At 56.9% G+C, this 14813-nt stretch overlaps 1 protein-coding gene across 2 annotated transcripts in view; it reads right to left on the bottom strand.

Annotated features, from left to right (window-relative positions):
* Positions 1–7082: 7082 nt before the first annotated feature.
* Positions 7083–14813, bottom strand: part of IGSF21 (immunoglobin superfamily member 21) — a 241910-nt gene continuing 234179 nt past the window's right edge. The window contains exons 7-10 of one of the 2 annotated variants that reach the window (XM_075994506.1): positions 8986–9071; positions 8454–8646; positions 8010–8048; positions 7083–7314 (exon numbers count right to left, since the gene is read on the bottom strand). In XM_075994506.1, coding sequence (XP_075850621.1) covers positions 7241–7314; positions 8010–8048; positions 8454–8646; positions 8986–9071 — 392 coding nt within the window. In that variant the 3' untranslated portion in view covers positions 7083–7240. The remainder of the gene's footprint in view (positions 7315–8009; positions 8049–8453; positions 8647–8985; positions 9072–14813) is intronic. The other variant, XM_075994512.1, reaches the window with a different exon arrangement.

Raw genomic sequence — 14813 nt, 5'->3', positions numbered from 1 at the left:
CCTCCCGGGCCGGCTGCAGCGCCAGAGCCCCTCTTCCTCCTGCTGTGTGTGTCACCCCCTCGACCCTGCTTCCAGCCTCGCTCCTCCCCACACCCTGTCCTCTCAGCCCCTCTCCTCCCTCTCCGTTTCTCTCTGCATGTGTCTCTGCCTCTCTGTCCTATCTCTCGGAGTGTCTCTGTCTCTGTCTGTCTCCCTCAGTCTCTCTGTGTCTCTGTCTCCCTATCTCTCTCTTTTCTGTTTCTCCCTGTCATTGTGTCTCTGCTTTTCTCTGTGTCTCTGTGCTCTGTCTCTTTCTGTCCTTTTTATCTATCTCTCTGTCTTCTCTCTTTCTCTGTGTCTCTGTGCTCTGTCTCTATCTTTCTGTCCTTTGTATCTATCTCTCTGTCTTCTCTCTTTCTCTGTGTCTCTGTCCTCTGTCTCTGTGTCTCTGTCCTCTGTCTCTGTGTGTCTCTGTCTCTCTGTGTCTCTGTCCTCTGTCTCTCTGTGTCTCTGTCCTCTGTCTCTCTGTGTCTCTGTCCTCTGTCTCTCTATGTGTCTCTGTCTCTCTGTGTATCTCTGTCTCTGTCTGCCTTCTGTGTCTGTGTGTCTCTGTCTCTCTGTGTGTCTCTGTCTCTCTCTGTGTGTCTCGGTCTCTCTCTGTGTCTCCCTGTCCTCTGGCTCATGTCTCATTTCTGCCCACCCCCTGCTTCCCCAGTTTTCTCTGGAGAAAAACTCTCTGGAGTTCTCTCTTCAGTGCTGATCTTTGCCTCTTTCTGTCTCTTCCAGGGTCCCTCCCCCAAGCAGCCCCTTCACTGCCCCTTCCATCCCATCCCCACATCCTCAGAGGAGCTTCCCGTCTCCCTGGATCCCTGAGCCTGAGTCCCGAGACGGCCTCCTCGGCTGACTGCCCTCTGTCCTCCCCCTCCGCTCGACCTCTCCCCAGCCCAGCCCCTCTCTCAATCCCCTTCCCGGTGCTGGGTGGGCGCTCGGCCCTCTCTCTGCCGCTCTTTAAGCTTAACTTTCATGGCACTGCCGGCTCCCAGGGGACTCCGACCCTGACACTGGCCCTTCCTGCCTCTGCCCTGGAAAGGTGCACCCCGAGTTTGGGGGGCTCCCTGGGAAGCCAGCATCCCTTCCAGGGGCAGAGCCCAGGGGTCATTTTTGTTTCCTCAGCTCTGGGTACAATTGTGCATTTGATAAAACCTACAGCTTTTCTGGGGGCGGGATGCCAGATCTGAAAACCCTGTGTCGCTGTCTCGTGGGGGCACCTGGTTCCTCCTGTGTAGCAGGCACAGTCCACTGCTCCACACCTCCCTACAGACAGGTGGCCGGGGCCCAGGGCAGAGCCGGCTGCTGGGGTCACAGCCACCTGTTGGGGGACGGGTCCTCCAGAGCCTCTCCTGTCTGCCCAATGGCCCCGGCCAGGGAGAAACAAAGGGATTAATGTCTCTCGTCTGCAGAGGTGAGTGGGGCCAGAGGAGCACGTGAATTGCCTCGGGGTGGGGCGCTGGGCCCCAGGAGCACACATGGCACCCCAAGGCTGGAGAGACGATGGCGGCCACAGACCTGGCTCCTCTGGCTGGCTCCAGCCAAACGGACCCCCAGCAGAGCCTGCGCCAGCCCTCCTCCCTGGAAGGGACAGGGATGGGACGAGTCATGGGCCTCCCTGGCTTCCCGTGACCCGAGTGATGGGGAGGACCGGGGTGTTCACACTTGAAGAGCCCAGGCCAGTGAAAGGACTCGTCTTGGAGCTGCCACATGCAGGGAATGCTAAGTGGCAGCTGTGGGCACGACTGGGCTGGGCTGATACTGTGGGTACCGGGGACAGTGGCTCCCTTGCAGCCCAGCAGTGGTCTCTGCACCTGCCAGGCACGCTTACCTGCAGCCAGCAGGGGTCGGTGGGCACCTTGGCCTGGGGGCAGCTGGCCAGCCCAGAGACATCCACAAGGCCAGAGCACCACCGGGGGAGCTGCAGAGGGCGGACGGGGACCAGGACTCGTGTTGGGAAGAGCAATGGGCAGAGACGCTGTTCCAAGGGATCAGGAGCTAGGTGGTCTGGCTGGACCAGCAGCCACATGTCTAGCCAGTCTACCTTTTCTTAAAGATGTCCCTCAAGTGACAATGCAAACTGGACCAGAACTCATGGTCTTTTCTGACCTGCAGCATTTGGGCTGGTGGCTGAGAGACCGTCAAGGTGCTTGAGCCAACCTGGTGGCGGAGTTGACTTTGATACCCACTTCATCCTTCAAGGCCTGGCTGCACTGCCACTGCTTCCTAGAAGCCTCCCCTGATCTCCCCATGCAGAGCAACCTTTCACCCCTGCCGGGCCCTGACTGTGTCCTCTTCAGCTTCCACTCCACACTCGTCACACGGAATCGCTGTCCTCTCTGCCCCAAGTCCGCCATGGCCGATGGCCGGGGACCTTTTCGGGGGCACGGCCTGCCCCGCCTGGCTTTGCGTTTCCTCTGCCTGGCGCAGGCCCGGCTATGAGATGCTCAGGGTTTGTCAAACAAGGGCATGAGCAAGCGGACAAATAAAAGAGGCCCCGTCTCCCCTCTCAGGCTGGGGCCTGTTTTACCCACCCCCATCCCAGCGCTCCATCCCAGGCTGAGTAAACCAGCCTGCTCAAGTCTTCACATTGAAAGCCCAAAGCAAGCAGCTGCCCCACCCTCGATGGCCCTCAGGCCTCCCAGCTGGCTCCCTCTGGGCGTGTCCCCTGCCACTTTTTGTGGTTCATCCACTTGCTGCTGAGATATTAATGCACCCCAGGGGTCAGTGGAGCCCAGCGACCGTGCTGTTAATAGGGCAAAGCAATTCCAATTTCATGCCTGCATGGGCTTCCCTCTGTTAAGGCAAGGAGAAGGAACACATCTTTTTTGTATTATTATTATTGTTTCTTCCAGAAAACAGGCAAAGGCATTGTGCAACAGAAGCTTATGTAGAATTGCTGGCAGGCAGCAGAGGGGGCAGGTGGCTCCTGTGAGATCAGGCAGGGCTTTGGGGAAGAAGGAAGTAGGTTGCGGAGGCAGGGGGAGTTATGTGGTTGTTGCCTGCTGATCCGGCCTGGATGTTTATACGCTCATGAATACCTGAGAGCTTCCAGCAGTTGAAGCTCATCTATAGCAGTAGATGACTTTTGCTATCAACTTGCAAAATGCGGGCATGCAAGATATTTATTGAATGAAATATATGAATGGCTTGTTAATATATTTTTAAAAGAGAAATTATTACGAGGAGGCATTGGGCTTCCCAGCTTGAATGGAAGCATGTGACACGGCACATGGGAGACCAAAGTCCTAGAACATCGACTTCAGAATGTGGGGCCGCCGTAGACCGCAAACCCGGTTCCAGTTCTGCTTCCTTCCCTGTGTCCACTCGCTATGGATGCAGCTTTTGAGCTCCTCCCACTGAAAAGTGGGATCTGCTCTTCCACCCCTTGAATCTGAGCTGGCCGTAGGACGTGCGTTGGCTAACAAAACGCAGCAGATGTGACACTGTGCAGGTCCCCCCCAGAGCACAAGAGGCCTGCGTGCCTTGGCGCTCTCTCCTGCTCCTCTGCCCTCACTGGGCCGGCGTCCCGGGGGAATGAAGACTCCACGGAGCAAAACCGAGTCAACCCCTCCAAGGTCACCCTGGGCCAGCCAGCCCCCAGATGACCCACCAGCTGACTACGGACACAAGAGTGAGCCCAGCCTGCATGAGTGAGACCTGGCTCCGATCGGCGGCTGGCCACAGCCCAACGAGACGGCAGAAACAGCTGCTGTTTTAAGCCGCTACGTTCCGAGGATGTTTGTTATACAACATCATTGCAGCCGTAGATAACCGATACAAGCGCCGTGTGACAGTGTTCCTGTTTAATCTGCAGATCTGCCACGCCACTTGACCCATGGTGAGTGATGAGTAAATATTTGCTGAGTAAATTAATGTGCTTTCAGAAGTGCTGATACAACTGCTTATCTTTTCCCCAAATATACACCGGATCACCCTGACTCCAAGCTGTTCCTGCTGTTCTCCCAGTCTAGAATACTCTCCTCCATCCTCGGCCTGGCCAACCCCTACTTTGCCGCGGCGGTACCCGGGCTGAGCACTCGTCACGGGCTGGGTGCCGCTGCCTAGCCGGGTAAGTGCTTTTCCTGCACCGGACCGAGAGCTCCTCGAGAGCAGAGTCCTGCTGGTCTCTACAGCCCGGTGGCCCGCACAGGGCCTGGCCCACAGCAGGTCCTTGGGACGTGCTGGTTCCCACATTCATTTGTTCATTCATTCATTCATTTACTCGATAATCAGTTACCGAGCACCCACCCTGCGCCAGGCCCTAAGTGTCGAGGATGTGGCAGAGAAGAGCAGACACAGGGCCCCCCCCCTAGCTCATGGGGCCACCACCCTGCGGAGGGCAGCAGGAAGACTGCCAATAAATAAGCAAGTCCGGAAAGCGCCCGTTGGAAGCGGGTGCCGTGCAGAGAATTAACTTGAGGGTGGCACGATGGAGCAGGTCAGGCAGGTCTCCTGGAGGAGGTGGCAGGCAGGCTGCCACTGGATGCAGGGGGGAGTCAGCCCTGCACAGGGGACGAGAGTTCTAGGCCGATAGGACAAGGACAGCAAAGGCACCGAGGCAGGCCTGGGCCGGAGAGGTGGGGGATGGGAAGATGAGTGGGATGGGACACTCCCGGGCCAGGCAGGGCGCTGGCAAGGGCTGGGGCTGGGTCCCTGCGTGGCCCAGGGACACTGGGGAGGGCACTGTGGTGCGGCACGTTGGAAAGGGTTCCTCCGGCTGCTGTGGGGAGACCTCCCCTTGGCAGGGACGGGGGAGGAGGGAACTGAAGACCAGACTGGAGGCTGAGGCGGGTTTCCAGGCAAGAGGAAGCTTCGTCTGTCAGGGACAGAGAAGTGGCAGATTCAGGACGGGTTTTGAGAGCAACGCGGACAAGCTGCGGGCTGTACGTGGAGGGACGAGGGGAAGGGAAGAATGAGAGAGAACAGTGACATGTTTGGCCCGAGCGACGGGGTTGAGGGCACGGTTTCTGGAGAAGGGAGGGCTGGAAGGAGCAGGTGTTGGAAGAAAAAAGCAAAGGTTGGGTTTCAGCCACGTGAAGTTGGGAACACGCACTCGATAGCAGGAAGCAGGACATCCAGCCTGGAGTTCCAGGGAAACGTTAGGGAGTATGTGTGGACTAGTTGGTCGGCCAGGGCCAGCGGAGCTGTCACCAAGGCAGGGGACAGCGCCACTGCTCGACTCCCAGCTTGGTGTGTCTGGGCCTGGAGTTTCTGTGGGGCTGGGCCCTGACTCCCTACGAGGTCTGCACTGCCTGGCAGGGGCGGGGGGTGCACCGAGGGTTCAAGGATGTCCTCTCCTCTGGCTGGGGAGGGAGACGCCCAGGGCACTCTTGCAGTGGGGGCCATTCCTGGGGAAGGGACCTCCTGGCCACTCTGGCCTGGGTGGAGTTATGTGGACATGAACCACTGGATGGCCCAGCTTCTCTGTGGCAGACAGCGCTCTGGGGTGCCACATGCCGGGGTGCACAAGACGACTGTATCTCCCGGCACCTTGCAGTTAGGCCGGGCCAAGTGACCTCTCCTGGCCACGGAGGTGTGGGCAGAGGGGGTCTGTGCACTCCCAGGCCTGGCCCTTAGCCACCTCCCGTGTGCTTGTATCAGTTTCCCAACTGCTGCCGTAATAAGTCACCACAAACTTAGTGGCTTAAAAGAATACAAATTTGTTCTTAGAGTTCTGAATCGGAAGTCTGAAGCACTTCGTACAGGGCTACGGGTGTTGGCAGGGCCAGCGCCTTCCGGAGGATCTCGGGGCAGAGCCTGTTTCCTCGCCCTGCTCGGTGTCTAGAGTCTCCTGCACCCCCCGGCTCACAGGCTCTCCTCGGCCCCTCTGCACGTCACTCCCACCTTCCCTTCTGTCATTGCACTTCCCTCCAGCGACTTCCACCTGCTCGCCTCCCTGTCTAAGCACCTGGAGACTGCACTGGGCCCCCTGGTTCATCCGGGCTCACACATGCATCTTGAGCTCTTTAACTCGACCACATCAGCAGAATTCCCCTCGCCCCAGAAGGCAACGCATTCACGGGTTCCAGAGACTGGGACATGGACATCTTGGGGGGGCCCTTATTCTGCCCACCACAGTGACACTGCAGCCCTCCCTTCCTCTGCCCTGGAGGTTCCAGAGGCCGCATGTGCCAGGTGAAGATGCAACAGGACTGCCCCACCTGCCTCGGGCTTTGCATGAGCCCCACATAGATCTTTACTGCGTTGGGCCGGTAGGAGTCTGGGGTCGACGTGCTGCTGTGGCACGGCCTGTCCTGGCCAGACTGACGTGCCTTCCGTGGGCTCCTCCTGGTGACGCTTAAGTCTCGCCCGGGGCTCAGAGCGGCCACCCCTCCCCCTCCCCCAGGTCTCTCGGTCCTTCCCGAATGGCATGAGGAGCCATCTCGTGGGTGGGCACAGGTTCTGGGGAACCGCTACCACTGAGTTACCCGTGAGTGTGACTCATGTTGGCCTTGGCCATGCCACTTGCGCTGGCTGAAGGAGGGTTCACGGACCCGGCACAGAGGCCTTAAATGTGCTCGCGTGGTTTAGGTTTCCTCCTAAACTCTTTTGACCCACCGTAAGAGGATCAGATGTCCCGCAGCCACTGCCCCTCCGGTCTGGGCCCCAGAACACACGCCCATGGAACAAACAGACCCACGCTGGGGGCCTGAGCCCAGCCCACAGCCTGCAGGCCGGCCGAGGCAGAGCCGCCCAGCTGGGCCCAGACGAGATCGGGAGAGCAGGGTCAGCCTGCGCGCGGACGCAGTCGGGAGCGCTTGCCGCGGCGCGCGGTGAGGTCTGGGCTGGCCTGTTAGGCAGCTGCTGCGGCAACGGCTGGCAATCACACTAGGGCCCCGAGGAATCTTGGGTTTCCCGAGAGTCTCTGGCCCCTTCCCACACCGGGTTGTTAGGGTCTGAGTGAGGTAGTGAGCTGTGCGCCCACCCTCACCCGGAGAGCGTGCCTCCCGTCTCCGTTGTCACCCCCTCGGCGCCCGTCCCCGAACTGGATGCCAGGAGGCGCCCGGCAGCTGCCGCCAAGCAAATAAAGAACGCACGGCCACAAAGCGAGGTGGGGAAAATCATTCTGTTTGTTTTAATTAAACCGACCGAAGAGGCCAAGACACAGACAGAAAGGTACTAAGAACAAGACTGGAAATAGTTTAGAAAAGAAATGAAAACCGATCGTGGAGATGTCAGTGCCCCACGGAGTGGCGGGGCGGGCGCGCCTTCACGTCAGCTCCAGGGCCACTGTCAGGGCAAGCACCAAGGTGAGCCGGGCGCCGGCGGGGCCAGACGCGGAACCTGTGCCGGGCGGCAGGGAAGGGTCAGAGCCGGCACGCCCAGCCCCGCTCGGGATCGCAGAGCTGCTGGGCTTCCGAGTCAGGATGAACCGGGTTCAAGGCCCAGCCCCGCCGGCTGGCCTGCCTAACTGCCTGCCACCCGTCCCCGCCGAGGCCGAGGTCAGGCTTGCTGGTGGCCATCGGGATCGGCCGGCGGGGACCAGGAGGGTGAGCCTCCGTGGTGAACTGCGAGCCTGGCTTGGCCTGGGGCAGCGGGGGTGGCGGGCCTGGGTCCCTTGGGGTGCTCGCGTTGGGGGAACGGGTGGGGGCATCGGGGTGGGCAACATAAAGGGCCCCGGCTGAGGCATCTGGCTGTGCTCCCCACTGTCCTACGGAGTGGTCCCGGGCCCCAGAACACAGCCCATGGTCGGTGCTGGGCATGTTCTCCTGGGGTTGGGGCTGCCGAGCTCTGAGCTAAGAGAGTGAGAGATGCCATGGGCGGTGGGAGGGGGCCCTGAAATCCCAGCCAGCTGCTGGAGCATGCTGGGTCCCCCGTCCTGTCTCAGTGCCCCCCTCTGACCACCCCTGACCCTGATTCTGCCTGAGGTGTGGGGGAGGGGCGCAGGCATGCAAATGGGCTGTCTGGGGGAGCAGAGCTTCCTGGAGCCTCGGAAATCACTCGCTTTCCAGCCAGAGGTCGTGAGGGTAGAGACTTACCAGTGGAGTGCTCCGTTCCTCTTGGAATATTTGGGTTTTCTGTTGGAAAGACACAGAGAGAAGCCAAGAGTGGATGGCGTTCAGAACTCAGAAAAGGAGCCACCTGCTTTCCCAGCACCCGCTACGCGGTTCACGTGCACGGTCTCAGTGCACCCTCTCTCTCTCTCTGGGGGCTGGGTGGCGTCGGCCCATTCGGCAGATGGAGAAACTGAGAGAGGTCGAGCAGTCTGCCCAAGGTTGCCCAGCTGCTAAGTGGCAGAGCTGGGGTTTGAACCCAGAGTCTCCGTGACTCCAAAGCTGTGTAGTTTTACCCACTGAGCTCCACCGCCTCCCAGGGCAAAGTTAGGGGACTTGGGCCCTTGCTGCTCCCCCGTCCTGGGGATGGCTCCCAGCCAGGGCTGGTGCGGCCCGTGGCGGCTCTCCCGCCCCGACGGAGCGCCGTACCGAACACGATGAGCCGGGTGTGCGTGTCGGTGGAGCCCAGCGGGTTCTGGGCGGTGCAGCGGAACATGGAGCCGTTGAGCTCCGCCGGGACCCGCTCCAGCACCAGCTCCCGCCCGTCGAACTCCGTGCTGCCGTCCAGGAGGCGGCTCCCGACCCGCGTCCACGTGAACACGGGCTCCGGGAAGACCTCGTTCTGCTGGCCAGAGCGGGGAGAGTCGGGTCACGGGGGGGCCGTTGTGCCGGAGCAGGCCGGGCTCAGAGGCATGCCTGGCCGGGGCTGCCCGGAACCCCAGGAGCAGAAGGGGCCGGGGGCTGGGGAGAACGTCAAGATCGGTGAGCTGTGTCTGCTCCACGCTCCAGGTGCGGCAGTGAACACATGCACCTCTTTGCCGTTCAGTTCCGCCATTGTGCAGACGGGGAGACCGAGGCCCACTGGCTGTGGCCGGTGGTCAAGGGAAGGGTGCTGGAGAAGGCCGCCGTGGGTGCCCCTCCCCCTCCCACCGCCCTCCCGGGGGCCCAGAGAGAGGCTGACCTGGAATCCATGGACCAGAATCCTCACCGTGTCCCCGACCCGGGCTCTGCTGGGCGTCATCATGATTTTGGGTCCTTTAGGGGCAACTGCAGGAGAGGAAGGCCAGGTTACAGGGGCATGTGGGCGGGGGCAGGGGACATGGGAGAGAAAATTCCAGTCTAGCAATCAGCACCCTTGGGATCACTGCTTCTGTGTTAGGAGCTCTGAGTATGCCCATTCATTCATTCATTCACTCATGCCTGCATTCATTCAGATTCTCCGAGCCCCTACAATGAGTCACACCTTGCCTGGGCCCTGGGGACTCCACAGTGCACAGGACACAATCTTTGCCCTTGTGGGGTCACACATTCCTGGGGGAGGTAGACAAGCAACAGGCAGGTACAACAAGCCAGGTGTGACAAGTGACAAGACAGAGAAGCCCTGTGGACAGTGGGGTCAGGGAGGGAAACTGACCCAGGGGAAGTACTGCCCAAGGGGCACCCCTGCTGTGTGGGGGGGTAGCCCATCCCAGCAGCCAGACTCTAGGTGTCCCCCACGCCACCTGCACCGCACCCTCGGCAGGCAGGCTCTGCCCTCATCACCCGCATCGTCTAGTTAACCGAGATGCAGAGAGTCACAAAGTGGCTTGACAAAGGTCACCCCACCAGGAGAGCAAAGACAGCAATTCTGGTCTTCTGACTCCTGACACAGTGCTCTTTCTCCCAGGGGACTCTTGCCAATGGGGATTTTCTGGGATCTCTGGGTGGGGCATGGACACCGTGTGGGGAGACAGTCTCCTTCCAGGGGCCCGGCCTTGGTCCTCCCTGCCTCTCACGTCCTTATAACACTTCTCGTCCAAGCCCCTTTATGTCTCTGAGCTTGGGAGATGAGGTGCCAAGGGCACTGCTGTCCTGTGACCAAAGCCAGAGACTATCTGGGGTACCTCATCCTTGGGGATCACTGGGTCTGTCCCCTCATGCCCAGCTGGGAAACAGAAGAGGCGTATCCAACGCTGCCCATGAGCCAGTTACCCACACTTCCTGATTTCCACCCAGGGCTCTTGTCTCTGCGTAAATTCACCTGTTCACTGATTCATTCATTCATTCACTCGCTCAACCATGTGTCAGGCTTTGGAGCAGAGCTGGGGACAGTGGTGGGAAAGGCCAAGTGCCTTCCAGGAGAGAACACAGCCAATAAATGAAGAAACGCAGACATGAAATTCAACCAGGGAGTGATAGTGCTCTACGCAGAGAATTAGACCAAGGGGAGGGGGCGGGGAGTTAGTGGGTGACGTTCAGAGATGTGGTCGTCAGGGTGTCTCCTCCAAGGAGGTGACATTTAAGCTGAGATGTGAAGCTCATGAGGAATGTTCAGGCCAGGGCAGGGCACGGAGGCGGCCAGGGAGGGAACGGGGCCGGGGACAGGTCCCGTAGAGCTTCCAGGGCTGGAGGAGGTGTGAGGGCGTTGTCTGGCCTGCCATGCTCTGTGCTGCTCTCTGCAAACCTCTCCCAGGGGCGGGCGGCAGAGGGGAAAGGCTTTGTCCCTGGGCCCTGGGGCTGCCCTGGGGGTTGCCTGGTGCCCCAGCCTCTCCTTCCCACTCAGAGCTGTCAGAGCAGAAATCAGAGCGGCCAGCACATGGGGGTGGTCTCCCAGGCCCTGCCAATGCCACTCTCTGAGAATGCGACCAAAGGACTATTAATTAAACCATGAGCGACACATCTGAAATGCCACAGGGGCGGAGTGAAGTGTCCGTGAGAAGAGCCGGGTCTGCGTGGAGGGGAAAGAAAGGCGGGGAAGGCCAGGGCGGCCGCCAGCTGCGTGGAAGGAGCGCTGGCCTGGGAGACGGAGGGCGGAGTTCCAGGCTATTCTGCGTGTCCTTGGATGACCGCTCCCCCGAGCTTGCCCAGATGCACAAAGGGAACGGTTATGATGCCCCTGCCCGCCCACCACGCTGGGCCGTTAGGAGCATCAGGAGAGGGTGGCTGTGCTGGCTGACTGACACCTGTCGGGCACCTCCTAAAAGTGAACCCCTTTATTGAGCACCTTATGCATGACCCCATGTAGTGGGCCCGTCTTTCGAGATGTCCCCATGAGGAAATGAAGGCTTAGAGTGGCCAAGGAACTTGACCAGCAGAGGGCGCCAAAGGGCACTCCATCCAGGAGGCGGCTGGACCTGGGAGAGCCAGGGTGGACGCCCTTCCCCTGCAGGTCCGATCCCTGCCCTGCTCTCTACAGGCCCCTCCTAACCCTTCAGGCCTGGGCCCGATGGTCGCTGGTCGGGAGGGGAGAGGAAACCAACATTTATCACATGCGGAACACGCACTAGGCTCTGTTTTAGGACAGTCACACTGAGGCAGGTCACACTGAAACCCATTTTGCAGGCCACAAACTGGCCCTCCAGGTCGGCGATGGCCTGTCCAAGGTCACACTGCAAGGAGGTGGCAGAAGCCAGACTTGACATTGGGCTGACAGGAGCCAGCCTCCCTCCCTTGTCAGAGGGAGGCTTGGAGCCCAGGGCGGTGGATAGGCGGAGCCGGGTGCTGTCTCCCGTCTGGGCAGCTGTGACTGCACAGAGGGGACCCCGAGGGGCACAGAGGGTGGGTGGGCGGCAGAGGGGGCTGCTTTTCCCTCGCTTCCTTGAGCTCTCTCCTGACAGACAAGCGCCTCCTGGCAAATGGCCCCTGACAGCCCTCTCACTCGCATGGAGATGCTGCTTCCGGAAGCCAAGCCAGCTGCTGTCGGCCTCCCACGCTCCCCCCCCAGCCCCAGGAGCAGCTCCTGATTGTCAAAGCCGGGCCCTCATCCTGCCCCCAGAACACAGCACCGAGAGCACAGAACACTGCACCCGAGAGCACCCAAAAGGAATGTCGTCAGCCTCTGGGCTCTCGTCCTCTCCACCCCTGGGCACACGGACGGAGCAGGGCTCCAGAGGTCCAAGACTGAGGCCCCGCCCTCCACTCGCTGGTTGCAGGACTTGGATGAGTCAGTTCAACTTGTTGGGTCTCAAATTTTTTATCTGTAAATGGGGAGGGTAGGCCACCCCTGCTTGAGGAGATGCTCTGAAGATCACAATGGGGTGGAGTGATGAGATGCAAAGTGATGCCCACCTGCTCTGAGAATGCAACGACCCTGCTTGTATATGCCCCTTGCTCACCTCCCCTGAGCATCCTGATCTACAGATATCACTGGGAAATCTCAAGGAAAAGCTCCTCTAGGCTTCCAGCGAATTCTGGATGTTCGCTAAGACAACCACTCACCCACCCACCCACCCATGCATCCATGCATCCAAACACCCATCCATCCATCCATCCATCCATCCATCCATCCATCCATCCATCCATCCAAACATACATACACACACCTACCCATGAACATACCCACTTATTCACTCACTGCATTCACTCATCTGCTCTTTCCACCTAATTCTTTATTATATACCTAATTTGCATCATTCACTAGGTTGGGGATACAATGATGAACAACAGTAGTAGCTTATATTTCCCCAATACTTACTCTTGCCACTGTGCTAAGCGCTTTGTATGCACTGCCTCACTAACTCTTCACAATGACCCAGAAAAGTATTAATTAATTACTAAGCAAGTAATATATTAGGGATTGCCCTGAGCCCTGCACCATGTGAAGAAGGCAGGCGCAGACCCTGCTCACATGCACTTAAATTCTTTGGGGGTCCCAGACAGTAAGGAGATATAGAACATACTTACCGGTGGAGACGAGTGCTATGCAAGAAAATGGAGCAAGAGAAGCGGTTGAAGGGGCCAGAGGAAGAGGTTGTTTTAGATAAGAGTGTTCAAGGAAGGACCCTAGATGTGAGCAGAGGCCTGAATGAAGGAAGAAATGAGAGCATGCGGGGAAAGATTGTTCTAGCCAGAAGGGAAAGCCAGTTCAAAGTCATGGAGATGGGCTTGAGCTCGGTGTCTTTAGGGAAAAATGAGGAAGCAGAGGTTCCTGGGGAAGTCTGAGGTTGAAGCAGACTGAGCAACGGGAAGAGTTTTTAGAAGATAAGCACCTTGGAAGCCGAGTAGGGCATTGGGATTTGGTTTTAGAGGTGAAGAACGAGTTCTTTTTTAAAAAATCAGTGCTCCATATATTTTAAAGTTGTGATAAAATTTACCTAGAGCAACATGCACTGTTCTCAAGTGCACGATTTGACAAATTTTAATAAATGTGAATGCCTGCGTAACCACCACCTCAATCAAACTCTGGAAAATTCCCGTCACTCCAGGGGGTTCCCTTACGCCAATTTCCACTCTCCATAGGTAAGCACCATTCTGATTTCCATCAACAGAGGTTTGTTTTCTTGTCTAGAATTTCACATAAAAGCACTTGCACAGTCAGTACTCTTCGCTGTCAGCATGTTTTTAAACTCCATCCGTGTTGATGCGTGCAACACAAGTGCATTCCCTTGTATTGATAAATGGATTTCATTACATGAATATACCACAAATTTGTCCATTTTTCTAATTATGGACATATAGATATTTACAGAGTTTTTTTTTTTTTGTCATTGTTGTTCTGAATAAAGCTGCTGTGAACACTCATGCTAAGTCTTTGTGGACATATGTTTTCATTCCTTTTGGGTAAATACTTAGGGGTGGAATTGTTGGATCATTGAGTAGGAGTATTTTTATCTTTGTAAGAAACTGCCAGTTTTCCAAAGCAGTAGTACCATTTTAGAGTAGTACCTCAGCAATGCATGAGGATTCTGATTATTCTACATCCTTGTCAACATTTGGTATTGTCAGTTTTCAAAATCTTAGCCAGTCTAATGGATGTGAGATGGTTTCTCATTGAGGTTTTAATCTTCATTTCTCTGATGACTAACAACGGTGTACACTTTTTTATATGTTTATTGGTCATTTGTATGTCTCCTTTTTTAGAAAATTGGGTTATTTTTTTTTTTCTTTTTTAAGAGACAGTGTCTTGGTCTGTCGCCCAGGCTGGGGTGCAGTGGCATGATCAGAGCTCACTGCAGCCTCCAACTCCTGGGCTCAAGCTATCCTCCTGCCTCAGCCTCCCAAGTAGCAGGCTCTACAGGCACGAGCCACTACACCTGGCAAAATTAGGTTGTCTTATGTTACTGATTTTTAGTAGCTCTTTTTACATTCTGGATACAAGCACTTTGTCAGATAAGCGTATTGAGAGCATTTTCTCTCTTTGTATAGCTTGTCTTTCATTTTTCTTAAAGAGGGCTTCTTAAGAGCAGATTTGAATTTTAATTAAATCCAATTTACCAATTTTCAATTTTTCATTTAGTGGTTTTTGTGACTGTTTTAAGAAATCCTTGCTGCCCCAAGGTCACAGACATATTTTTTCTATGTTTTGTTCTAGAAGCTTCCTGATGCTGGCTTTTACATTTAATTCTGTGATGCATTTCAAATTAATTTTTGTGTGTGCGCAAGGTAGGGGGTCCAGGTTCAATTTTTCCTTACGCGTATTCAGCGGTTTCAGGGCCATTTGTTAAGAAGACTTCTCTCTCCTCATTGAACAGCCCTGGGGTCTTTGTCAAAAATCAATTGACTGTGTGTGGTCTATTTCTGGACTCCAGTTCGTTCTATCAATCTATTTGTCTACCGTTGGGAGGTTTTGGGTGGGAGTGTATGAGTGTTGTGATCTGATTTATATTTTAAGTAGATCAATCAGGGTGGAAAATAGAATAGGGCAAAAGTGGAGGCAGCAGGGCCAGGTTGGAGGCTGCTCTAATAATCCAGGCATGAATCGATGGGGCTTGGATTGGGTGGCCGGAGTGGAAACGGTGACACGTGGCAGACTGGGGATGTGCTCTGAGGCTGAGCTGCAGGACCGGAGGATGGTTTGGGTGTGGAATATGA

This window comes from Microcebus murinus, chromosome 2 (genome assembly GCF_040939455.1).
Source record: "Microcebus murinus isolate Inina chromosome 2, M.murinus_Inina_mat1.0, whole genome shotgun sequence".
Taxonomy (NCBI): domain Eukaryota; kingdom Metazoa; phylum Chordata; class Mammalia; order Primates; family Cheirogaleidae; genus Microcebus; species Microcebus murinus.
Note: the sequence above shows the minus strand (reverse complement) of the source record. Positions and strands in the feature narration are given on the sequence as shown.